The sequence below is a fragment of the Vespula vulgaris genome, chromosome 1 (genome assembly GCF_905475345.1).
Source record: "Vespula vulgaris chromosome 1, iyVesVulg1.1, whole genome shotgun sequence".
Lineage (NCBI taxonomy): Eukaryota > Metazoa > Arthropoda > Insecta > Hymenoptera > Vespidae > Vespula > Vespula vulgaris.
Genome location: NC_066586.1, coordinates 18,658,699 through 18,685,837, shown reverse-complemented (window position 1 = coordinate 18,685,837; position 27,139 = coordinate 18,658,699). Strand labels below are relative to the sequence as shown.

The window sequence follows — 27,139 nt, the reverse complement described above, 5'->3', positions numbered from 1 at the left end:
TCTTACGTGAATATCTCTCTTTCTCTCTCTCTCTCTCTCTCTTTTTCTCTCTCTCTCTCTTTCTCGTTAAAAACAACGTCTAAAGCACATACCCATATTTTTTGATTTAGTCGACGGTAAGACGTGTATGCGTTCACGTACTTCCTTCGAAAAGTTAGAAATTGCGAGCTTGTAAACTGTGCTTTATAGCGCGTTGTTCGCCACGGAGCAAATTCTAAAATATCGTTCCTTATAATGCGACGTATGCGTCTTTGGTGACTCGAATTTACAAGAGAGGAAAAAAGCGAAGTTGTATTTCTCCAAACAAAAGAATTTTCTCTCTCTCTCTCTCTCTCTTTCTCTTTTGTTTTTAACCGAGCTTACCTAATCTCTTCTAACAGAGGAACAATATTTTCCAAGCAAATTTTTCAAACGAGCAAAATAATTTCTTTTTGCGCAAGTTTCGTTATAAGGCAAGTAATTTATTTATTTATTTATTTATTTATTTATTTATTTATTTATTTATTCTTACTCTTTTTTTAAAGCAATTTTCTTCGTATAAAGAAAACAAGAAAAGGGAAAAGAGAGAAAGACGATCATGCCTCGAACACAATTAGTTTTAACCATTCTTTCCTTCCACATCATTATTATTTTATTCGAATCTAAAGGAATTATGATAATCACGAATAAATACATTGTCCTTCTCCTTTTCTTTTGTATCCTCGCTAAGCGTTGAACAATATGTATTTAGAGAAAACGTTCAAGCAGAATCTTATGGCGGTTTAAAAAAAAAAGAGGAAGAAAGAAGGGAAGAAAAAAATAAAAGAAAGAAAGAGATAAAGACACAGAGAGAGAGAGAGAGAGAGAGAGAGAGAGAGAGAGAGAGAGAGAAATAAGAAACAAACGTATGAAAAAATAGAAAAAGGTAAACTAAAAAAAGAAAAAGAAAGAGAGAGAAATGCAGAGACAAAGAAAATGAGAGAGAGAGAGAGAGAGAGAAATGAAAAGAAGGAGAAAAGGAAAGGGTATTGAAGAGGGTAGTTTCCCGATGGAGCATGCCATAACGACGAGCTGAAAGTGTCAGAAAAAGATGGGAAATGATGAATCAAGAAAGGAAGAAAAGCAAATACTAAACGTTAAAAATTACTTAAAAAAGCAGAGACTGATTAAGAAGATTAAGAGAGAAAGAGAAAGATATACACATATATATACATATATATAAATAATAATATATATAATATATATATATAAAATAATAATATAATATAATATATATAAATAATAATATAATGTTTATATATATATATATATAAAGAATACATATACATACATAAAAAGAGAGAGAAAGAGAGAGAGAGAGAGAGAGAGAGAGAAAGAAGGTTAGTGAGACGTGCGTGGAGAGGGAAATCGGTACGACGTCTGGAAACATTCCAAAGAAGAGAAAATGAAGAGGCAAGGGGTGCCGAAGAACAGGAAGTAGAAGAAGAAGGAGAAGAAGAAGAAAAGATGGGGAGACAAAACGCCGTCGTCGAAAAATAAGCAGTGGTGGTAGTCAAGAACGATGATCCAAGCATTTTCAAGCAGCGAAGCTAACTCTCTTTCTCTCTCTCTCTCTCTCTCTCTTATGAACACACACACACGTTCCCTTCCTCTCCTTATCTAGCTCTGTCCTCTGTCTCTTTCTCCCTATCTTTTCCTTTTCTTTCCTTTATTCAATTTCTACGTACGACGTTCTAGAGTTGAAGAAATGGAGCGTGTTCAGGATGAGAGGAATAGAGATAATACCAATAGAAGGGGTTGGAAAAGGGAGGAGACAGACAGAATTAGGAAAGAGTGAAGGAAAAGTGGAACGACGACATGGTAGATATTTCAGGAGAATTATAATATGCTACTATGACTTTTCTTTTCTCTTTTTTTTTTCCTTCCTTTGTTTTTTTTTCTTTTTTTTTTATACTTAGCAACGACACGACGCAAGAAAGAAGATGAGTTCGCTTATTTCTATGAGAGAAGAATAATATAAATGTATTATATGTATGTATATTGTACGTACATACATACATACATACATATATACATAGGATGTATAAAGTAGGATTATAACATATAGTCGGTGAAGTATTTTAAAATCGTATTATTGTTAGATTATTAAGAACTGTATGCATATGTGTATGTAAAGAGAGATTTATAAAAGAGGATAAAGATTAAACTACTAAAACAATGGCTTTTCGTTTACCTTATATTTCATCTTATTTCCATCTATGTAAATATTATTTCTCTCTATGTCTGTCCACCCATCCGTATGTCAATCTGTTCGTCTGTCTACGTGTATTCTCTTTCCACTCTTCATTCCTTTTCGATTAGATCTCTCATTTCTTTTTTTTTTCCCTTTCGAATTAAAGATCGAAACATTTATTTTCTCATTTATTTCACAATAATAATTACCTTTAAAACAGATCAAAAATCCATGATCGAAATAATCTTAGATAAGATGTGAGATTAGATATATCGTTAGATCACGGACAACAGCATTAAATCGAGATCTCTATCGAGTCTCACAAACGTTAACCTGCCGTAGGGTTTCTCGGATGGACTTCGAAAACTTGAGCGATCAACCGTGAGATTGCTCCTCGTACCTTCCTAGTACTCCTTCCGATTCGTGTTCACTAATACACACACATATACATACATATATACACATACACAGAAAGAGAGAGAGAGAGAGAGAGGGAGAAAGAGACATATATATATATATATATATATATATATATATATATATATATATATATATATATGTACGTGTAGTTAGGTTGAAATGTACGCGAGCAAACTACCCTTCCTTAAACATCCTCCGATACACGACATACCCTCAAAACGTAATACCGTTTAAGACGATAGTTTGAACGTGACATTGGAATTTTAGATCTCTTAATTATCTGTACAAGAAAATATATATATATACATATATATGATAACATCATTAATTAATTAATAATTATCTATCACACAAGATTTCTTGACGATTAGAAATTTCGTTAATAAATAAAGTTGAAGCAAAAAATACACATTATATATTATTGTTACTGTACATTACTATATAAATAATATATTATATATATATATAAAATATAAATAATAATACATATACTATACTATATATTTATATACAATATTATATTACTAATAATATTATATACCATATTATAAATATATGTATATATATATATATATATATATATATATATATATATATATATAGCATATGTATGGACATATACAGAAATATGCAGATTTCTCTTGGATAGATAAAAATCCAATATCTTTCGAAAGATGTCGAACGAATCTTCGATGTTTTTTAGTTCGCGGCTGGCATAAATCTCTCTTTGGCCGTATGACGATCAGAATTCTCATGCATAAAAGCGCATGAGAGTGAGCAAGCAATCCATGCGAGTCGCGTTTCTTGTTTTCTTCCCGGTACACGTTCGATCCCTCTTTCTCTCTCTCTCTCTCTCTCTCTATCTCTCTCATCCTCTCTCTTTCCCTCCTTCCTACCTCTTTACATAACTTTTATTCGCAAGCATCTTCCTTTGCCACGACAGACATATCCTACGTTTTCCTGGCTGGCGACTCCTTCTTTCGCCTTAACGTTACAACTTCAATCAGTTCTGGACTCCATCCACTCGCTGACTCTGTATGCAACTTTTTATCTTCCTTTATCCTTTCATACAGGATGTTTCACAATATACGCGAGATTTTTAAAGTTACCATACTCGCAAATGTAATATCTAAATACTTAATACAACGAACGATAACGAACGAATATGATGTTTACGACTACTATTGTTCTTTATTCGTTATCTTCCAATTCGTTTCGAATTCATTTGATTTTCTTTTCAAATTGTATCAATTACAAAAACATTACTATTATACAAGGGTTAAAATTTAAAAAAAAGAAAGGAAAGGAAAACAGAATTCATTGGGAAGTCTTCGATGAATTCTCATTGAAACGAAACAATCGAATTTCAAATATTTATAAAACTTTTATTGACGTTATAGATAATTTATAAAATGAGATAAGATTGTTATTTAATAAAAGGTATCGTTAAAAGCTCAAAAGGAGGGAAATATTTTTTTCTATATCGTATGAAACGAGCTGTAGTTCACTTTATCTTTTTTTTTGTCTCTATATCTCCTTCTCTTTTTCTCCTTCTCTCTCTTTCTCTCTCTCCTCAGATCGTTTTTAATTTCTTATTCGAGTCAATGATCGTCCTCGTTCCAGACGACGCGACATTTCCTCCTCTCAGTCGCATCGACGATACAATACTATTTTTTTTTTTCTCTTATTCGACACGTATTATTACTATGTATTATCTCGTTTCATTAATAGTAATGTGAACACGTTATATTTGCCTTTTACATTTAAATCATCGTGATTTCCTCCTTCGAAAATATTAATACCATTATACATCAGACTTTTGGAAACTTTAAACTAAAGTCTACAATTAAACTTTATGCTATTTCTTCTGGACAAAAAGAATGTTGCAAGAATTCTCTTTGCCCGAAATATATATATATCAAAAGAATATACCTAAAACTGAATTGATTCGTCTAGAAAAGAAAAATGAAAAAAAAAAAAAAAGAAAAAAAGAAAGAAATCTTAATTTCACTAATTATTTAACTTCGCTAATAGATTACAAGATCTTGAAAAGAATAACGGATTAATATCGACATCGTTTTGAAGATTGTGAAAGAGAAAAATATGAAGACGATTAGGGGAACGTAATTCGAAGAGAAAAATATGGGACAATCCTGGAATATAATTTAAGAGGGAGACCAAAATAGGTGGGACGTCGTGAATTGTTAGTTTGAAATATGTATGTATGTTCGGCCTGTGGATATTATGAAAAATTCAACAGAGAAGGAGAGACAGAGAGAGAGAGAGAGAGAGAGAGAGAGAGAGAGAGAGAGGGAGGGAGGGAGAAAAAGCGATTTCTAACGTCTCATGTAATATTACTATCAACCGAGCTAACTCGAGCTTGCGGCACAAGTTAAAGCTCGAATCTACGTGACCGTGCACGTTTCTTCACCGAGATATAATACATCCTACTACTACCTCCTTAACGTTTGAATTATACCCGCGGGACTATCATGATCGTTGCTTTCCCTAACTGGACGTTCTTACTTTCGAAACACGGTATTTTACCATGGCACATCAGACATTCGTACGAATTACAAATTAATCTCGTACATTAATTCTCTTTAAACGACAACAAAACAGACCGATTGCATCCGAAAGGATCTTTTTTTCTCTTTCATCCTTATTTTTTATCCTTTTTTCTTAATTTTATTATTATTATTTCGTTTTAATCATTCGTTTAGATTTTTTTTTTTAATGATCGTTATAAAATAGTCGTTGAATCGAATTATTTTGAAAAAATTAATTCACGTATACACGATCCACCGTAACTGATATCCAACAATATCTATTTCTCTTCTTTGATATCACGAAATATCGAAACGACTATGTATGTGTGCGTGTGTATCTAAAGTATTATTATATACCTATACTATCCAAATAAATTTCAATGGAAACGTTGGACGACTCGTCGTCGGCCATACAATTCGTACTAATTCCAAGTTCAATCATCCCTTCGACTGATAACAGGCAGCTTTCTTTAGCCTTATATATACATACACACACAAATACATTCTGCAGAATGTGAAATTGTCGTACGATAAGAGGAAGAGAAAGGAATGGATATAATTTCAAATCAGCCTCTATAAGACTGACTCTAGTCCGAGAAAAAAAGAAAAAAGAAAAGTAGAATCCACAAAAAAAAGGCTTCATTCTTCTTAGACTCAGCAACGTCGCATCAATTTCCAGTCGGTCGATCGTTCTTCGACATTTTGACTAGCTTGAAAAGCTATGGGAAAAATCTATGAAGGATCGAGGTCAACGTACGATTCGATTCTTAAGCCTTTTCTCTTTCTTTTTCTTTTTCTCGAAAGAGAATGTGATAAAATAAAATAAAAGTGTCGACAGTTAAGTCTCGAAATTTCCTTTAAAGCTTATCTATTTCCTCGAAGGCAGCCTTGAAAATCTCATCCTTGTTTTTATTTTGTACATCGATCTCCTTAGTGACCTTTTTGTTCGGCTGAATCGTCGACGAGATCGTGTTCATGTACGAATTAATTTCATTCGAAAGCTTCTCCGAATTTTTATCGTTCTTGGCCGTAGCATTTTTCACCCTTTCAGACAGAACGTCATTTTTGACTTGCAAATGGAGCACCAACGACGGCCGTTTCACTTCTTTGTTGAACAACGTCGCCTGCCGTCAAACGATGGGATATTGTTCGATGGTATGAATATTCCCGGCGTTATTCTCTTTTAAAACGATGCTTTTTGGAAAATTGAATTTTCGAATATCTCCCGACGGAACAATGAAACGAATAAAGAAGTAAATATATAAATAAAATAAAAGGAAATAAAAGAAGATAAAGAAACGAGAATAAAAAGAAACGAGAGGAAATATTGAGGAGGGAGGAAGAAGAAGAAAAAAGAAGAAGAAAAAAAGAAAAGAAAAGAGACAAAAAAAAAGGAAAAAAGAAAAAGAAATTAAATAAGCTTTACTTGTGTCCTATCACGAGGAAAACCAACAATGAGAAATCCCACGGCATTAGGTTGATTCATCAGCTGTTCTTCGACCATAGGAAGAATGTCATTCGCTGGAACACTTTGTCCCACCTTCGTCATATCCGCGAACTTTTGACCTCTCTCCGAACCATTCTGGATCTCCTGGTTCAACAAATCCCCCGTCGAAATCATGATGAAACCATATTTCGAGGATAGTCTTCTACCCAGCTCGCGTTTACCAATTCCCGGTGCACCGACCAAGAAAATTATAGGTCCGGAATTTTCTTTCAGTTGGTTCATATTATCTCTATTGTTTCTAGGACTTTTTCTTTTACCAAAACACATACCCATGTCGATTTCTTTTGAGATCAAAAACTATATCCCTTTATTATCTTCGAATTTATTATCGATCTATTAGCGTTACGTGTATCAAGATCGCACAAGTTTTGATTTATCAAATAAAAATTATTTACGAACTTTTCGATAAATAATCCAAAGAAATATTTGCATATTTCGATATGTCTCAATTTCGTATATGTATCAAATAGGTTATAGCATGTAAAAATTATTCATGACAATTTCATACGATTGGATTATAATTAATAATTGTCATAATTACGGCGACAGATGGCGACTGATCGTATGAATGTATGTACGTATGTATGTATATATATATATATATATATATATATATATATATATATAAAGAAATAAAAGAAGAAAAGAAGAAAAGAAAAAAAAAGAGAGAGAGAGAGAGAGAAGGAAGAAACATAACCGTTCGGACATTTTCCTCCGAATTCTAATAATTTTAACTTTAAATGTAATATCCTTACTAAAATCAAATAATTATCCATTAATTAAAATGAACGGTAGTCGATTATTTGACGAACATATAAAAAGATGCGTGAAGAAAGCTAGCACGGATATTAGAATGACGTTACAAAAGCTTCAGAGTGAATTGTCTATCTGTAACAAACACGCATTCAAAGTGGTTAAATCCGACACGGAAAAGAAATCGATGTTGAAGGGATTCATCGAGTCGGCCAAACAAATAGGGAAAGATGCTAGACAGGTGATACATATTTGTACAGGCGAGGAACAAGGTCAGTCAAATTGCAATCAAAACTTTTTATTTATATTCGCGCTCTCTTTCTTTTTATCCGTAAAAAAAAAAAAGAGAGAGAAAGGGAGAAAGAAAGAAAGAAAGGAAAAGAAAAAAGAAAGAGGAAATCAAAAGAGAAAATCAAAAAGAAAAAAAAAAGAACATTATATATATTATTTATATACATATAAATAATAAATATATAAATAAAATATATATGAAAAAGAATATATATATATTTCAGAGGCCTTCTTTAAGTGTTTAAAAGATACCCTTCAGAAGATGAAGGCACAAAGGGTGGAGGATATGAAGAACAGAAAGAACCCAAAAATTTCTGAAGCTGAGATGGATCAGATCATCCAGTGTTATACCAACAGTTTCACGGTGGCTCAAACGAGACTGTCGGAGGCGGAGGAGCGCTTCAAGGAATGTGTTAAAGAGGCGAAGAGATAGATCGTCGTGCCGTTCGTTACTGCCTTCCACCTCTACTTTGCAAGTCAGACGAACGTATATACGTCTATATATGTATGTATGTACGTATGTATGTATGTATGTATCTACGTATCTGTGTCTATGCGAGAAAGAGAAGATGTATCGTCGCATTATCATGCTGAACAGGATCGTTCACGGCGGCTAACAGGAGTCTCGATAAGTGCACGTGTCAGTTCGAAGCTCGATGTGATCGCCCTATTTATTTTCAAACCCCTCCTCTCCTCCTCTCCTCCACGCAACCTTCGCCCAACCTTGCTCCATACGAACACGCCACTTCCCGTATATTTCTTTAGAAACTGTATTTTTGTAAAAAAAGAAAAAAGAAAGATATATATATAATGTGTGTGTGTGTATGTATGTATAAACGATATGAAAATAATATGACGATGTAACAAACTGAGAAGATTAATGCATTAGATCCTGAAGCTGTTTCATACGCTGTTTATATTCCATGTTGAATCTCGAAAAAGAGGGAAGTACAGTACGTACGTACGTACGTACGTATGTATGTATGTATGTATGTATATATATTTATTCAGCAAATTTACATACAAGGGTGACTTTCGAAGGGTGAGAAGAAGTTGTACCTTATAAGCAAGTCTCCTCGTCGCCCTTTCCCTTACTGGAGCTCACTCTCTTAGCCGACACCTTTTTTCTCCGAAATTTATAGAAACGAATATGTTCCTATTCTCTATTTTATCGGCCTTTGCCTTCATTTGTAACATGTTGTGTGAAACGTACCGTGGTATTGCTCATTAGAGTAGAGAGAGAGAGAAAGAGAGAGACTAGAATTTAGAACATAGAATTGGAATAGGATAGAAACGAGACAAGTTGCGTAGCCATCATCGAAAGGATCACCTCGTTTGTTGCATAAATTGTTCCACTTGTCGTCTGTGCTCTTTCTCTCTCTATCGGCCATTACGATCTTCCATCGTTCAGGCTCGTTTTCGTGTTACGATAAATTCTCTCTTCCTATTATACTACCTTTTCTTTTCTTTCTTTCTCTTTCTCTCTCTCTCTCTAACTTCTAGATAAAGAAACTTCTTTAGTAATGAATCGATTCGATTATTTTCTAATCCATATGAAGCAATACGAAAGACATAAATATTGATCGAACCTATCGAAATAAAAGGAAAAAGAAGAGTGAAGAAAAAAGAAAGAAAGAAAGAAAGAAAAAGAAAGAAAAGAGATAAAAATATTTACTTATTAAAGATTAAATCGAATAGATTTTATATCGATCGTAAAAACTTTCTCAGATAGATCGTCTAAATTCCGTTATCGTAATAATAGCAATCCCCTTGATAAGAAAGGAAGATAGAACTATGCTCGAGAAATGATTCCCACGATAAGAGATATCGGTCACTTTGCTCTTTCTCTCTCTCTCTCTCTCTCGTTCTCTCTTTCTCCACGTCTATATATCTCTCTATCCTGCGCCAAGATATTTAATTGATTTAGGTGCCGAAAGCCAGCCTAGGACTTTCCCACGGGATGTCGAGAATGCGACCACCGGATGGAATTCTCCGGACACCTACCAGGATCGCTTGTGGTTGGCGCGGGAATCATTGGTGGATATCGGCATTCGAGTACCTGCCACCGAGCTTGATCCCCTTACTCGAAGGTCCTCGAACTCGCCGCCATTGCGGGCTGAGGAGATGGGAGGAAACTTAGACTTCACCAATCCTAATCTCTATGATCTTTCAAAATTCAATTCGAACTTCTACGCGTGCCACACTGATTTCTCTCCAACATAATCTAACAGAAACTGTTTGTCATATTTCGGAATAGGAATTACAAAGTTTACGAAACATTCGATTTAATGTTAACTTCTTCGTCATATTTTATATATATATATATATATATATATATATATATATGTATGTATGTATAGAACGTTTGAATGAAAGAGTCCATCAAGATTATTATGAAATTTATTGATTTTTTCGGAAAACGCTGGCATAGGTCAATTTTTGCTCTCTTTCTTTTTCTTTTTTTAAAAGGACAGTTCCTTATCATATATTCGCTTACTTTCTTTATAATTTTATTTTTGGTTATATTTTCTTTTTTTTTTTGTTTTTTCAATCGCGAACCAAATAGTTCCCGAAAAAATGTATTTCGTGCTTGATAGAAAGAAACTTTTATTTTATTCAATATTGAAAATGTGCATCGCCGACAACAATTCAGTAAAAAAAAACATATATATATATATATATATATATATACACATACATACATATAACTTCGATAGGCGATATCTTTATATAAAAAAAAAAAAAAAAAAAAAAAAAAAAATCAAAATTTTAAGAATTATTCTCCAAATAGTTGAATTCACGATTGAGATTTGTGATTTTTTTTTTTTTCTTTTTTTTTTTCTTTCAGATGATAGTAGGTACGGTTAATACAGGGAGCTTCCAAGGTCCATTAAAATAAATGGCATGACGCGACGTTAATAATAGCCAGGCCAATTACAATGGCGGCGGCATTCGGTCCTCCTTTCCGGGGACCGTTTCTCCTCTCTGCTCTACCAACGGCGGACTTTCAATTAGCCTACAGGCACCCTTTCACCGAGCTTTGTCTCTCCGTTGGCTCGTCGCTTTTTCTTTCTTTCTTTCTTTCTCTCTCTCTCTCTCTCTCTCTGTCTCTCTCTCTGTCTATCTATCTCATTCTCGCACTCTCCTACTTTCCTCTTCCGTTCACCACTCTCTTAACTCGCAATCGCGTAATCGGTCTTCAGGAAAAGTCATTACGAGAGCAGTCCCACTGCAAATTTGCAATCGGATTCACTCTCGGCAAAGTTCAACGGCTAAGTAATCCCCCTTCTTTCATCCCTTCTCCCATCTTCTGTTTTACCTACCCCTTCTACCTCCTCGAAATTTGCTATTAAAAAGAGCCCGTTCGGTGAACGATTCGTTTCTTTTTTTTTCTTTCCTTTTGTTTCCTTTTCTTGTCTTTTTTCCGTTTTTCGTTAAACGAAAGATTGGAAAAGGGAGAAAAAGAAAGCGTGTTCATTTGAGAAATATATCTGAAGTTAATTGCATCAATTAAACGAAGTAATATATATATATATATTAATATATTACCTCGTTTAATTGTATGTATATATATATAATTATTCTATTTCTCGTGATAATCTGATCTAATCACGATTATGTTTACATATCATAATTATGCAACGTCGCATTCATTATAAACGAATTATCATCAATTGCATCAATTAAACCAGGTAATATATATTATACACAGACACACACATTTTCTCTTTCTTATGAAAATCTGATCTAATCATAATTACGTTTACATATCATAATGATGTAACATCGTATTCATTATAAACAAACTATCATCAATCTTTCACAAAAAGCTTCTATCTTTAAGTTAAAATTATATGTTTCATAACAGGAATATATTAATCATCAATTGGTGATGCAATTTCTATTCACGAGCTAATTCTACAAAATTTCTTTCTTCGTTCTTTCCTCTTCTCTGTATTAACTAAATCCTGAGGATCTGATAATATTTGATTCTCTGAGGAGGGTGGAATGTGAGAGGCCGAAGAGAAAAAGAAAAAGATCTATTTTCTTATCGACGCTTGGTGTCCATCCATCAAACTCGTTTCTCGTCGTGAGTAATCTTTTTCTCTCGACTACGACACTCGATTTATATTCCTGTCTCCTCTCATTGTCAACCTAAGAAATACAAAATCAACGCGGAGTGCTATTACAAATAAACAAAAAATTATCGAATAAATTAGATTTTTATTTCTCTTACTTTCTTATATTTTTTTTTATTTATCCTTTCTTTTTTATCTCTTCTCTTAACCGTAAAATCGTTAATTTCGATCTAAACATATCGATCAATGACACTGTTTGATTTTTGAGAAAAGAAGAAAAAGTGACGATGATAATAATAATAATAATAATAATAATAATAATAATAATAATAATAATAATAATAATAATAACGGAATTTGATTACTAGGATAATTTTCAAACGACAGAAATCTTGAATTAATTCCAACGATAACAGATATATTCCAATGATATATAATCACCGTTTTTGCATTAAAGGAAAAAAAAAAAAAATTCATGCATTTTAATCTACAGAAGTAATCAATGATATGTTATCTTTAGAAATAAGGAAAAAGAGCAAACAAGAAAGAGAGACAAAAAAGAATGAAAAAAAAAAAAGAAAAGAAAAACAGAAAAAGTAAAATCTAATCACTGGTACATAAAACATTCCAATGATCGAAAGAACTGCTCGAATAATCGAAGTTCCCATTAAAACATCATTAATTCTAATTATAATTTATGATAATCAATGACATTTGAATTCTTTAAAAAAGAAACATAAATTAATGAAAAAGAAGGAAACAACAAGAACAACAACAAAATAAAAAAAAAAATAAAAAAAAAGATTACGAACGATATATAAATTATAAAATACAAGAGCAATGGTTTGAATAACAGATAAACGTGATCACGTAATTATCCTTGGTATTAAACTGCAAGACACATGCGTATTGGTTTATCGTGCGTTCTAGTAATTACAGATTATACGGTCAATTGACACAAGACGTCGAGATCTGTGTTTACAGCATAACACATACTGTGTGGTATCGTGATTAGCCTTGAGAGAAAGGGTGAAAGTGAGTGAGTGAATGAGTGAGTGAGAGAGATACATATAAACACACACACACATATATATATATGTATATACATATATATATATACACACGCACGTACGTACGTACTTACTCACAGAGACAGAGATAGAGATAGGCAGAGAAGGAAGGAAGAAGAGAGAGAGAGAGAGAGAGAGAGAGAGAGAGAGAGAGAGAGAGAGAGAGAGTAAATGATCGAGTACAGTGGCAAGCGTTTGCCTGCAATGGACACCCCGTCCTACCTGCCTGTCTATCCATCGCCTAGTCGAGTTGATTCTGCATGTTGGGACAACGTCACGGTGCTACCAAGTACCGCGAAATACCTGTTAGTTACACGCGAAAATTATCGACAAGCATAAGGTAAACACGATAATTGACCACGAGGAAACCTCTACTACTACTATTACTACTACAAAGACGATAACGACAACGATAACGACGACGACGATGACGACGACGATATTGCTTCAAATATAATAAATGCCAAGTAGATTCTACACACACCTAATCGAGTATTCGAATTGCATAAAGTAGAATAATCGAACTTAATTAATCTAAAAATATCATGAAAGTAATGTATATATATATTTTTTTTGTATTTATTTGAAAAAGAGTTTCGAACGTTAACAAATTCTGAAATAATTAGAATTTACCAATAGTAAGATATTCTAATGATTCGAATAAAGACTGGATTGCGTAATTACCGTTCGCATTTAAACTGCAAGAAACTTGAATATTGATTTATCGCACGTTTTAATAATTATAGATTATAAGATAAATTGATATAATATTATGAAATCTATTTATTTATCTATCTATTTATCTATCTATCTATTCATATATTTATTTATTTATATATATATATTTATTATTATATTATCTCTATAATATATATTTATATATTATATAAATATTAGGGTATACATATATATATATATATATATATATACGTAAATATTATTTTACATTATATATATATATGTGTGTGTGTCTGTGTGTAATATCAAAATTAATTTTATCGTACCACGTAGAAAATAAACATTGAATTTTGGTTTCACGATCGATTGATTATCGTTCAAATGACACTGCGAAGCATTATTAGCATTCGTAACTATAACATATGAAGCGTTGAAGTTTCACGTACGTGTTCTTTGCAGAGCAAAGAGAGATAAATCCAAGGAAAAAAAATAAAAAAAAAAAAAAATAAAATAAAATAAAATAAAAGAAAAAGAAAAAAGAGAAATAGAGAGAGAAAGAGAGAGAGAGAGAGAACAACAAGAAAAACGAAATCATTGATAAAATCCATCCATACAGAACTATTTATCAACGACCGATTTTGTAAATTCATAGATCGTATCACGTGGCTCCTATATAAATCATTCCATGTAACCTGTCAAAAAGGCATTGCCAAAACATATTATCTGTAAGAATGATTTGACAACTAGCGATATTATCGAAATAAATCAAACGGTTAGCATCAATCGACGGGAAATTTTTAACGCGCGAGTTAGAATCGAAATCGCGGATTTAATGTTGATATTATAAATAAATACGATACAACGTTACAGCTAACCAAGAACAATGAATATTCTTATGAAATGGTTTCCCTAATCTTCTTTCCTTTTCTTCTCTCTCTCTCTCTCTATTTATCTCTCTCTATTTATCTCTCTGTGTCTCTTTTACACTCACTCTTAGTGTTCTCTCGTGTTTATCCGACAGATGAGAGAGAACTTTATCGTCTTTATATACCTCTCCCTTCTCTTCTCTAGACTATTCGTTCATCTTCTCCCCACTCCCCACTCCCCACTCCCCACTCTCTCCTACTCCTACCTCCCCTCTCCAACCTCCACCACTTTTCAACCCCCTTTCCGATGATGTCGAAGCAACGATGAAGCTTCTCGCTTATAGTGGCTTTTACCTTCCGGAATTCGCGGGAATTTCATTTCCCGTGAGTGCAAGTTTTTAAAGTACTTGGAGAAGAGACGAAAAGAGATACTTTTCGAGTTCCACGGAGACCGAACTTTATTAATATCCGACAAGAGTTTCCTCAGTCTCGATGGAAAAGAAGGGACATACAGAAAGACAGACGGATGGATAGATAGATAAATAGATGGATAGATAGATTGATTGATTGATAGATAAATAGATAGACAGAGAGAGAGAGAGAGAGAGAGAGAGAGAAAAGTAAAAAATAGTTTTCAAAAGATTTTTCAAAAGACTTTTTCAATGAAACATAATGCAATGTAAAAAAAAGCCGATCGAATTTGATATAATAAATTACCTAGTGACTACATTTACATACATTTACTACATACATTTATTAAATTGATTCGTACATTATTAATATTTCATTACGTTTATAAATTTCTTCTTTTTCTTACGTTTACAAATCATTCAATCATTCTTATATTCAATGTATGTGTACATATATATATATATATATATATATATATATATATATATATATATATATTTGTATAAAGAGATAAAAGAAAAAATGAGAAGAAAAAAAAAGGAAAAGACGATCGACATTTACGATAGATACATAATAAATCAATCGATCGAAAAAACATGACCATTTCGAGTTACCTATCGGAATGCGATAATGACGTGTACCGTGATTAGAATGAAAAATATGATGGTTACGAGGAAACGATCCCTCGCCGAGGGATACCTGTAATTTCTATGACGCGTTTACGAGCTTCATCTATGATATATGTACGCATATATATCGCTTTATATATATATATACATATATATATGTATATACATATACAACATAGAGATAACGTCGAAGCTTTTGCGATGTATCACGAGAGAATATCGACGATCGAAACGTTCAGGATATTAGCGAATCCGTTTCCCGTGAAAGCTTGAAAAGCCTGTAAATAAAAGTGTTGTTAACATCTTCCTTTTATTTCGTTCGTTTTTTCCCCTTCCATAGAATAAAAAAAGTAAAAAAAAAAAACACACACACACACCAAAAGGAAAATAAATGAAAACCAAAAAAAAAAAAAAAGCAAATTTCACTGTAATTTATATGTACGAATTTATATATGTTACATAAATGAATGAAAACCGCAAAAAAAAAAGAAAGAAAAGAAAAAAAGAAAAGAATCAAATCAATAATTTATATATACGAATTTATTCATGAGTAACCGATTGATCGATTAATTAAATAAATAAGATCGCAAATTTCGTTATATCTTATACGTCGTTTAACAATTTCCCGTTACCCGCATTATTCTCATTGAAAATTTCTTCGACCGAACTAATTAATTTTCGTTAAACTCTCGAATCGATTAACTTCGTGATCGGGCCTTTCTCGTGACAACGGGAATTACCCGTACGTCGTTCGTGCGTACATACATAAAGCTTTTGTAAATCCTTGAATCCTCTTGTATCTATACGCGTGCATATCTATACGTGAGATAGAGATAGAGATAACAATAGTAATGCTATAGATAGAGAGAGAGAGAGAGAGAGAGAGAGAGAGAGAGAGAGAGAGAGAGAGAGAAAGATAAAGCAATAGCAATTTCACGCGTAACGTTATAGACGTACTATACACCATAGATGCATCGTAACGGCATTAAGCTTCGATGCAAATTGGTTCTCCAAATTAATTTCATGGATGGGAATAAGTTCATCTCCGACGATTACGCCCCTTCACCCCGAATCCCCAAAATGCTATTTAGTTCTGGCCGACAACATGGACGTGTGTTAATATGGAAAATCAGGAAATTAAATCTCCATCGATCGTAAACGTTCGACAGAAAATTTTACTAAATATCGGTTCAAATTGGCCACTCCCTTCGAACCACCCTATACCTCAGCTTTACCTTCGAGCTTCCCTTCGAGCGATCATTATCATCGTGAAAAGAACATTTTAAACTTTCGTCAGAGAAGAAACTTCGTCGACTAGATAGAACTTAATTAACGTTAATTAATGAAGCTGTCTGAATAGTGTACGTAGATAAGAAATCGATAAAGTAATAATACATATGTAGCTGATTATTTACCTAAATATAAGGGACACCTGTATTCTCTCTATCTCTCTCTCTCTCTCTCTTTTTCTGTCGAAAATTATCGACGGCCAACTAACAGTACAGCTCGATGTTATAACATCGTGTTCGTGTAACATCAATGTATCGATGTTTTCTCTAAAACATATGCGTTGTCATAAAATAGATAACTTTGTTTTTCTCATCGATATTCACTCGGTAGTACATTGTTTACCTTCTCCTCTCACTCTCCCTCTCTCTCTCTCTATTCTTTCATAAACTTTCATATTTATTTTAACAATGACTACGTGTTAATGTGGTCGATAAAATCTAGTATAAAATTATATTCCTCTTTTCCGAACTTATTATTTCTCATGAAACTCAATATATCTTATTAACGCGCGTTATCATCTCTCTTTAATTTCTATTTTCTCGAAAAGGTCTAGAAATACACACATACACACACACACACACACGGAGTTACGAAAAGATAAATCAAAAGGATAATCGATTCAACGAAAAGTGATTAAATTTCTTTTTCTTCTTCTCTTTTCTTTTTCTTTCTTTTTCTATCCCCCTTTTTTCTATATATATATATATATATATATATATATATACACATACTAGCAGTGTAATCGAAATTAATTCGAGTCAAGTCGAATCGAAATCGAATCGATATCATTCGACGTTCTTCGTCGAAAGGTAAAACGTTCGTGTAACGAAAGTGATACGCAGTCTACATTGTATGGCCCTGCATCGTTTTCATTTCGATACATTTCGACGAACTCGTATCGATTTTGAGGAGATGCAAAGTGGAAAGTAATAAGCGCGAAGAATTCTCGTGGGTAAAGCGAGCCAAAGTGTGTAAGCGAAACTCCTCAAATCGATTGCTACGAACCAAAAAAAGAGAAAGACCTTCGACTTTATCACTTTCTCTCTCTCTCTCTCTCTCTCTCTCTCTCTCTCTCTCTCTCTCTCTCTCTCTCTCTCTCTTTTCTATTCTCTTCCATCTACCTCATGTACCCCATTTACTCACTTCGCAAAGTATCTACGCGCTGTCCCCTGTGAGAATGTAATACGAATACACGATAAACGAATTTTCCTTCCATCTTTTTTTTTTCATTCTTCTTTCTTTCTTTCTTTCTTTCTTTCTTTCTTTCTTTTCTCTTTTTCTTTTTTCTTCTTCTTTTTTTTCCCTTTTATTCTTTTTTTCCACGAGACTCTGGAAAACTCATCGCAAACTCTACCGAAGATCAAACTGGAAAAAGGATCATCGGATATATTAAATTGCGAAATTAAATTCCAATCTTACCTTCCAATCCATGTATAACATTTTATTATGTTAAACAGATTAATTTCTTAATAAATTTCTTTTTGAAGATTTATAGTAGATTTGTTCGAAATATATTTATGATTAATTTTGATCAAAGCGCTCCTTCTCTTTCCATTTTTCTCTCTCTCTCTCTCTCTCTCTCTCTCTCTCTCTCTCTCTTTGGTATATGGGATATACGCACCCTATTTCTCGTGTTCGTAAACAATTATTTTACTTTGTAATATATCATTCGTAAGTTGGCCATTTTGTTATCCGAGACACGTGTCCGATTATTCTGTATTAAATATTTGATTTATTATTAAAATTTCTATCGATTCGAACATGTACGTTCGTTTCCAAATAAATCAATATTATTAATAAAATATAAGTAAGTATACGCATATACACAAGGTATCATCTCGACAAATTGAAATATCCTCGTGGGATACTGATCTTAAAAAAATTTCTTTACGAATTTATTTCGTATGGAATGAGCGTCGCGTTGGTGTATGGTGCCTGTTTCTTTTTTTTTTCCTTTTTTAAGCCAGTAAAGTGGAGAAAAATTTATTTCAAAGTCAAAAGTCATTTTTTTTAATGGAACTATATATATATATATTTTTTTTTTGAGAGAGAATATTCGACGGCACCTGTTGAAATAAATTCAACGACGTGCCGTACGAGATCACTTATTATAATTATAAAACATACTAAATCATATAACAAATTCGTGAGTCCTTATAAATAATATGATTCTGGATGAATTGATCGACTACATGTTAGGCTGTATAATCGTAAATAAAAAAATCAAACTTTTAACAGTATTCTTTTCAACAACACATACACACATACATACATACATATACGTGTAATTTCTTCGCGTGTATATTTTTTTGTTATAAATCTGTACGATTTGTAACAAGAGTTATCTAAATTCCAATTTATTAGTTATGTCATAAAAGTGAGATTATATACATCAGGTATAAAACCTTTCGAAGCTGAACGATCTCTCGTCGAGGGTGAGAAAAATCTCGGTAAAGTTTCAACAGAGGGAAAAAGAAGTCTGTCTAAGAGCGAACCAGCTAAAGTTCGTAACGAGCATTTGTCTCGTCGACAAATACTGAGAAACATATAGGAGCACGGTAAAGTCTTCGTTCTGGAGGATATATGTCCTCGATTTAGGATAGCGAAGGAGATTGGTCTGGAAATGTGTAGTCATTAGCGAGACCACGATGGATAGATGTTCTCTAGGAGAGCGAAAGGTACATCGAAAAAATCTCAGAGATACATCCGTCTTTTAAAACGGTCTTTACTACTTTTAATCGACGTTCGTCAAACCTTCCATTTTCAGTTGCTTTTGTCAGATAATGATGAGCGACGTGAAATACCCATCACTTTTCATACAACTGCAAATTGAATTTCATAAATTTTCGTTCGAATTTACTTTAACGCGGTCTTTCGATTTCGAAATATTTTGTTTCCTTCGTTTCTTTTTTTTTTTTTACTTTTGAATAAACATTCGTAAAATTAAAAATTTAATCCTTTTGCAGATAATTCCGATGATTATTATATGTGTATATATTTATTTATTTATTCATTCATTCATTTATTTATTCATTTATTTATTTATTTATTTATTTATTTATTTATTTTATTTTATACGAATACCCTTTGATAAAAAAGAAATAAAGAGAGAGAGAGAGAGAAAGAGAGAGAGAACGGTACGAAGAGGAATTATTTACAACAAATTCAATTTGGAAAACGCTAAAACCTCTATTTTCGTAAATACGATTCGAAATGTTCTGGAACGCAGCACAGAGCGCGCGCATTGCATAAACACATATGCATCAAGCGCGTACTTAGCAGCATGCGTCATCGTTGAAAAATCGATAACCATCGTGTCGGAGAACGTATCGCCGTGCTTTTTTTCACTAAAAATCCTAGAACCACTCTCGTGAGCATTTTTCACATGGCCTCTCGAGAAAGTCTACCACGATTATCAACCTTTTTCTTTTCGAGAAGCTCTTTCATTGTTATATCATATCATTCCACGAATTTTTTACTAATCGCTTTGCATAGAACTGTATATGTATGTATATATTATTTATGATTTAAAAAAAATAAGATATCCTAATAGCAATCATTTTTTTTCCTATAATATTAAATAATATTAAAAAGGATATATATAAAATATTAACAATTTTTCCTACCGAATAATATTGAAGAGACATATTTTTGATCAAATACCGAAATTTACAAATACTTTCATTCAACGATCAATGAGCTTTCGATCGATAAATTTGGTACGAACTATATATTAATGCAAGGATAAAAATAAAAAAAGAAAAAGAAGAAAAAAGGAAAAAAAAGGAAAAGAGTGAAATCAAAAAATTCGTCTGAAATAAATTTTCCCGTGGAAAATCTGAAAAAAAAAGGAAAGAATTTAGAAAAATGTACAGAAAAGAAATGAGAAAAAAAGAAATATGAAAGAAATATAAAGAAAAAAAGAAAGAAAGAAAGAAAGAAATCTTGTCCATTTCTTTATAAATACTTTTCATCATAAACATCGATATTTTTGACGTAATCGATAAATAAATAAATAAATAAATAATGAAATAATGAAATAGAAATATTCGTTTGATACGCTAACTAATCGATTTACGATACCATTTAAAAGAATTTACTACTCGCACGAGTGCGCGCAAGCGGCTCGTATACACGTTACGCGTTATGCCAAACTAATCGAATCGTATCGCTACAAATTTACAAGCTAGTTAGTTGGCTCGACTAAACGATCATCAAAATACACGTTTATAGATTGGCCTTTAGCATCATCGAAGTCATGAAAGGATCTTTGGTGGAGCAAACGTTGCGACGTTTATACGGGATGGTGCCGTATATTTTTTCGAATATTTTTTATTAATAAACGATTCATCCGATTCAAAGTGTTTACACGACGTATCCCCCATATAATTTTCATATATACGTTATTCTTGATGAAAACGAATATAAACGAATATATTCGTTCTTTTCCTTTCTTTTTTTTTTTTTTTTGAAGCATTGTTATTACCACAATTACATGTAAAAATTTGTGTTTAAAAAAAGAAAAAAAAAAAGGAAGAAAGAAAGAAAGAAGGAAAGAAAAAAGAAAATGAATTAAGAAATAATAAAGGAACTAAATCTAGAAAGAAAAATACAAAAATTCTTTGAGATTGTAACGTGCTTCCATAATACCACTTCGTTCCGGAACATTTTTCATCCCGTCTTTTCATCATCCAGCCGAAAGAGACAGAGACAGAGACAGAGAGAAAGAGAGAAAGAAATAGAAAGAAATAGGGGAGAGAAAGAAATCAAAAGAGAAGGGAAAAAACAGGAAAGGTGAAAGAAGAGGAACGGAAGAGACACGATGGCAATGGGGATGAGGATGGTAGAGAGGGAAAAGAAAAAGACGCTCGTTAAAGAGTTTCCTCGAAGGAAAGTAAGTTCGAAAAAGAATTCCGAGTGACTAGAGGTGGGGGTGGTGGGAAAGGGGATGAGAAGAGGAATGGGTAGAAGCAAAGCAATTATCATATAAATTGCTGCCGGCTGATTTTACCGTGTGGTTCGGTGCTCGGTGAATCGTTTTCACGAACACGAAGAAAGAAAGAAAGAGAGAGAGAGAGAGAGAGAGAAGATGAAGAAAAACACCGAAGCAGCATCATCTTTTTCCATCGCAAGGACACGAATCTGCTGCTCTCGCTAGCAGAAGAACCATTTAGTTCTTTAATCGTTCGTCCCTTTCTATAACACTCATTGCTTCGGACAACACGGTCGTCCCTTGTTCTTTCTTTTCTTTTCTTTTTTTTTTTTTTTTCTTTATGTTTTCTCCCAGTTTTTTTCTCTTCATCCTCGACCTTAAACACGTTTCCTTATCAGCCACGAAAGATGGGGAAATATAAGAAAAGAAGAACTATGAGAGAGATGAAAGGAACATTCAGGAACATTCAGGAAATATCACAGAAACTCGAGTTGAAGTCTCATTCTAAGAGGAATTGTACGATATGCCTTTTAATTACGTGACACCATTTTCATTATTGATTCTGACTCTATATACCTACGTGTGTATACATATATATATATAATACTTTGTTTAATTTATTCTTCTTTGCCTCATTTTTCCTAGCATGGACATGACGCTTCATTGAATCTTCATAAAAAAAAAAAAAAAGAAAAAAAAGGAAAGAAGTATTTATTAAAACCATTCAAATATATTGTATATATTTAATCTAACTAATTTTTTTCTATATATATATATATATATATATATATATATATATGTATGTATGTATGTATGTATATATAATTTAACTAATTTTTCTACACAAATCTCACTTTGACGTTTTGCGGACAGGCGATCAGTCGTGTAAGAATGGTCACGAAACGATAATTCCTTCCTCCAATAAATCCACTGATAGCTGATCCATCCTCGTGGCTTTTGTGGTGAGAAATTTTTTTCCCTACTTTCCCTCTTCATTCCTCTTCTCTTTTAGCTTTACTACTGCTCTTTTTTCTTCCCTCTCTCTCTCTCTCTCTCTCTCTCACTCTCTCCCTCTCTCTCTCCCTCTCTCTTTCTCTCTCATTCTGTCTCTTTACTTCGACATGTCGACCACCGGAGGTCCATCAATTCGCTTAAACGCTATTCATCCGACGTATACAAGAGCGCGTCGGCTGGAGATTGACCGGAAAAAAGGTCAAAAGGGAGTCGAGGAGTAGTAGGGTGAGAGACTAGGGTGTAACGGTGAGAATGACCGATGAAGAATGAAGCTCAGATTTAAAAGCTATCCTTTGGATTCATATTGATCGCCTTGCTACTACTATTACTTTTACTACTATCAAACTTTTTTTATCTGCATTCATCTATTGTGATACCATATTGTATAAATAGTATAACATTAAAACAATCTTAAAAAGCAAATAAAGTAAATAAAATGAAAAAATGAATAAATAAATAAAATAAAATAAAATAAAGTAAACAAATGTTTTCATTATAGTCTACTGCAGCAAAAGTTATCGACAAAATTGTATGTATAAAACGGATAGAGTTCCAAGTTCTAAATTCTTTGACAATTCGAACTCGAACCTACTATCGGTCATTATCAAAAATCTATAAAGAAATCTGTTTTACCTACAATAGCAAAGTACTAAATCGATGGTAAGAAAAATATATGAAACTACGTTACCTACGGCGTTACTACTATATCGATCTGTGATGCTTTTACGAAGTTCGACCGTTGGTAAAGAAGATTGTTGCGAGTACAAGTTATCAACCGAGGAACGAAAAGTACCGCGATGGTTCGAGTTCGTTCTATCATAGTTTACTGACTAATAAAAAACGAATAAAAAAAATCCAATTGAAAATTTACTAAACTCAATGAGATAGGAATTATTCACGAGAAAAAAAAACTATATAAATTTGAAAGAGGAAAACATCTTGTAAAACTATTTGATACCGACAAATAATAAATATATTAATCATAAGTTTAATCGTAACAGAGTTATTAGAAGATAAAGAAGGGAAAATAAAGGGTAAAGTTTTCGAAGTTGAAACGACAGTAATGAGAGTTTGTTTCTAAAGTTACTATCTAGTCTAGCTCTGAAAGGGAAATGCTTAGCTATCGATCGAAAAGCAGAATCTGTTTCAGTAGAATCTCTCTTTATAATAGAAATACATATTTTCTCACTTCATTCTCTGAAAGAGAGAAAGAGAAAGAGAGACAGAAAGAGAGAGAGAGAGAGAGAGAGAGAGAGAGAGAGAGAGAGAGAGAGAGAGAGAGAGAGAGAGAGAGAGAGAGAGAGAGAGAGAGAGAGAGAGAGAGAGGATAATCAACTAAAGCCCCAGGAAAGTCCATAATGTAATGAAGCAATGGAAGATAGTTGGAGAAGATGAATGCTCCATCAAGATGATACTATCGGTTTAAGCGTTCTATTTGTTCTACGTTAAAGTGACTTTTGAGAAAAACAACAGATATCGTTCCATCTACGTATGGATTCGATCGTGAGAGCGATTTTGAAAATTGGATTTAGATTTACGATCATAATATATTTAAGAAGAAATAAAGAACTTTCTCGAGCTCATAAGTGATTACAAAAATGATATGTAACGTATATAAATATTACGTATGTTCTACATACGTATGTTCTATTTATCAATGTACGTTTGTATTTATGTATGTAAGAAAATCGTTTGAAAATTTCTACCTGAAAATTTCGCTAAAAGCATTCGTAATAAAATCGTGCGGTGTATACTTTACGAGTATACGTCCTCGTATACATACATACGAGTTGCGGCAATGACGAGAGTTTGAAAACCACTGCAACCGAGAGAAAGAGAGAAAGAGAGAAAGAGAGAGACAGATAGATAGACGGATAAAGTTACGATATGCTGTTCCTCTTCTAGTTGTGCAAAGCTACGAGAAATCTATTTAAACTTCAAGCTTGTAATATTTATTTCTACTCTTTCGCAGACTACCTCCGAATTGACTCTCATGAACCTTTGCTCGTAATGGAATATACTTATCTTTTTAATCCCTTTTTTATATCTTTTTTTTGTCCTGTTTCTTTCTCTTTTCTTTATATACAACACCGTTCTGTTAAACAAATTTTTATTTACATCCAAAAATGTTAAACGAATTTAATCAACGATGTAAGTAAGTAAATAAGTAAGTAAGTAAGTAAATAAGTAAGTAAGTAACTAAGTAAATAAGTAAGTAAGTAAGTAAGTAAGTAAATAAATAAGTAAGTAACTAAGTAAGTAACTAAGTAAGTAACTAAACAACAAAATTCCCATTTATTTCTCAGGATCGAGAAATATTTTTGATTCCCTTTTCTATTTGTTCAACCCTAATTCTCTTTCGGAGTTCAAATCTCAGGTGAAATGGTAAGAAGGAAGGGGTGGGAAGGGGTGGTCAGGGGAGCATTAACTTAAGCTCCATTCAATGCGACCCATGCAAACGATTCTTTTATTCTGACAGTTAGTACCACGTGACTTCTTTTATAAATCGCACTAGGAAAAAAAAAAATCGTATTGAACTTTATTTCCATGGTATGATGTACTTTGGTACCATCGAAAAGCCTTTAAAAGGGCTACCAACAAACCAACCCCCTCCACTTTCATCCCCTATCCAACCACCCTACTAGCTCTAACCTCGATGCGTTTTTAAGATGAAAGATCTTCTCTCGTCGGTAGACCGGAGCTAGACTTTTCTTCTTACGATTCAATACCCTTTTCTATATGTATGCACACGTGTGTGTATGTGTATGTGTGTGTGTTTGTGTGTTTACGTATGTGTACGAATATATGATACGATTCATGTATTAGTGCGGTCATACGACGAGAACGATTCGATATTAAAAACCACGAGACTTCATTAAATGGCAAAACCATTTCGATATTTTCATACACCCATCTATCGATACCGTGTATTAATCTTTTCTAATACGCAGAATGAAATATTCGAAATTAATATCGATATAAAATATATTTTTCAATAATTATCAATCGTCAATTATCAAAATGAAATATTTTCATTAATTATAATTATCAAAATGAAATATTTTCATTAATAATGATTATCAATATGAGATATTTTCGTTAATTATAATTAATAAAATCAAATATCTTTTTAATCCTTAATTAGGTATAAATCAAAATTCTTTTTTCTTCCTCTTCCGTTTTTAATATTATACTTTTTCTGTATGTCTCTCTCTCTCTCTCTCTCTCTCTCTCTCTCTCTCTCTTTTTATTTTATTTCTTTTTTGTTTCTTTTTTTTTACTTCTTCTTCTTCTTCTTATTCTTATCTTTCAAAAATAAAGTTTTCCTTTTTCTTTATTTATTTTTCCAAGGCATGTCATGTGTTCGAACAGGCATACGAATATGTGCATATGCATACGTTTCTCCCACGTGTCAGCACACTTTATATACGTATCAAGATATATGGATGTACATACGTATACACATCTATCGATTTCGCCTTTCGATAGCAGTCGAACCAAGTATCGTTATTTATTCAAAACGCTTACAGTCGATTGCACTTCTCTCTCTCTCTCTCTCTCTCTCTATCTCTCTATTTGTTTTTTTAAAGAATTCCATTTTATCAAATACGAAATGTTATAATCACGTTGTTTAAATTAATAATGTAGCTGAGGAAAAGAAATATATTATATATATATATATATATATATATATATATATATATATATATATATATATATATAAAGAATATATATGTATATATAGTATAAAAAATATATATGTATATATATGTGTGTATGTGTACGTGTATATGTATGTATGTATGTATAATTTTCTTTCTTATATTATTTCTTTTATATCAAATTCTTTCTTTTTGTACAAGTCCGAACGAAAAAAGTTCAGACAATTTTTCTTTGGGATTACTTCAGTATTAAAAGAGAGAGGGAGAGAGAGAGGGGGGGAGAGAGAGAGAGAAAGAAAGAGAAGAAAAAAAAAAAAAGAAAAAAGTTAGAGGAATAAAAAGTAAAAAAGAATATAATTAAGACAGGTTCAGTAGTTTACGATGTCGCATAGTCCCAAAGGTATAACTGAACTTAGTTCATATGTAGGTTATTGGCTAATAGACGTTCTTCCAACTTTTTCCATTTGTTCTCATTTTCACCGAAGTCTGCCCTCGGCAATCCTCCCTTTCTCTCTCTCTCTCTCTCTCTCTCTCTCTTTCTGTTTCTATCTTCAATAAAAAAAAAAAGAAAGGAGGAAAAAAATAAAAATAAAATAGGGTACAATAAAGAAAATAAATAAATGAAAAAAAAAAAGACCACCTACTCGTGTATCACACTGCACTAGGACACGTACTATATTTAAAAGCAAACTATATAGATACATCTTTTATGTGACTCAACTCGTACGACTCATTCAAATTGGCCAATTTTATCGTATGATATCTGCTTTTTCAT

The 27,139-nt window shown here is 32.6% G+C and overlaps 2 protein-coding genes across 2 annotated transcripts in view; both read right to left on the bottom strand.

The window, feature by feature from the left end:
• Positions 1 to 27,139, bottom strand: part of LOC127070439 (disks large 1 tumor suppressor protein) — a 461,967-nt gene that overhangs the window by 392,382 nt on the left and 42,446 nt on the right. The gene's annotated exons all lie outside the window — the stretch shown is intronic.
• On the bottom strand, positions 6,176 to 7,245 carry LOC127070626 (adenylate kinase isoenzyme 1-like). Its single transcript, XM_051008830.1, has one exon. It carries the CDS (start codon positions 6,959 to 6,961, stop codon positions 6,593 to 6,595), a length of 369 nt encoding a protein of 122 aa, XP_050864787.1. The 5' UTR covers positions 6,962 to 7,245; the 3' UTR covers positions 6,176 to 6,592.

Bases quoted from the DNA above. Each gene is read 5' to 3' on its own strand.
- LOC127070626 (XM_051008830.1), bottom strand. From the start codon at position 6,961: ATGGGTATGTGTTTTGGTAAAAGAAAAAGTCCTAGAAACAATAGAGAT.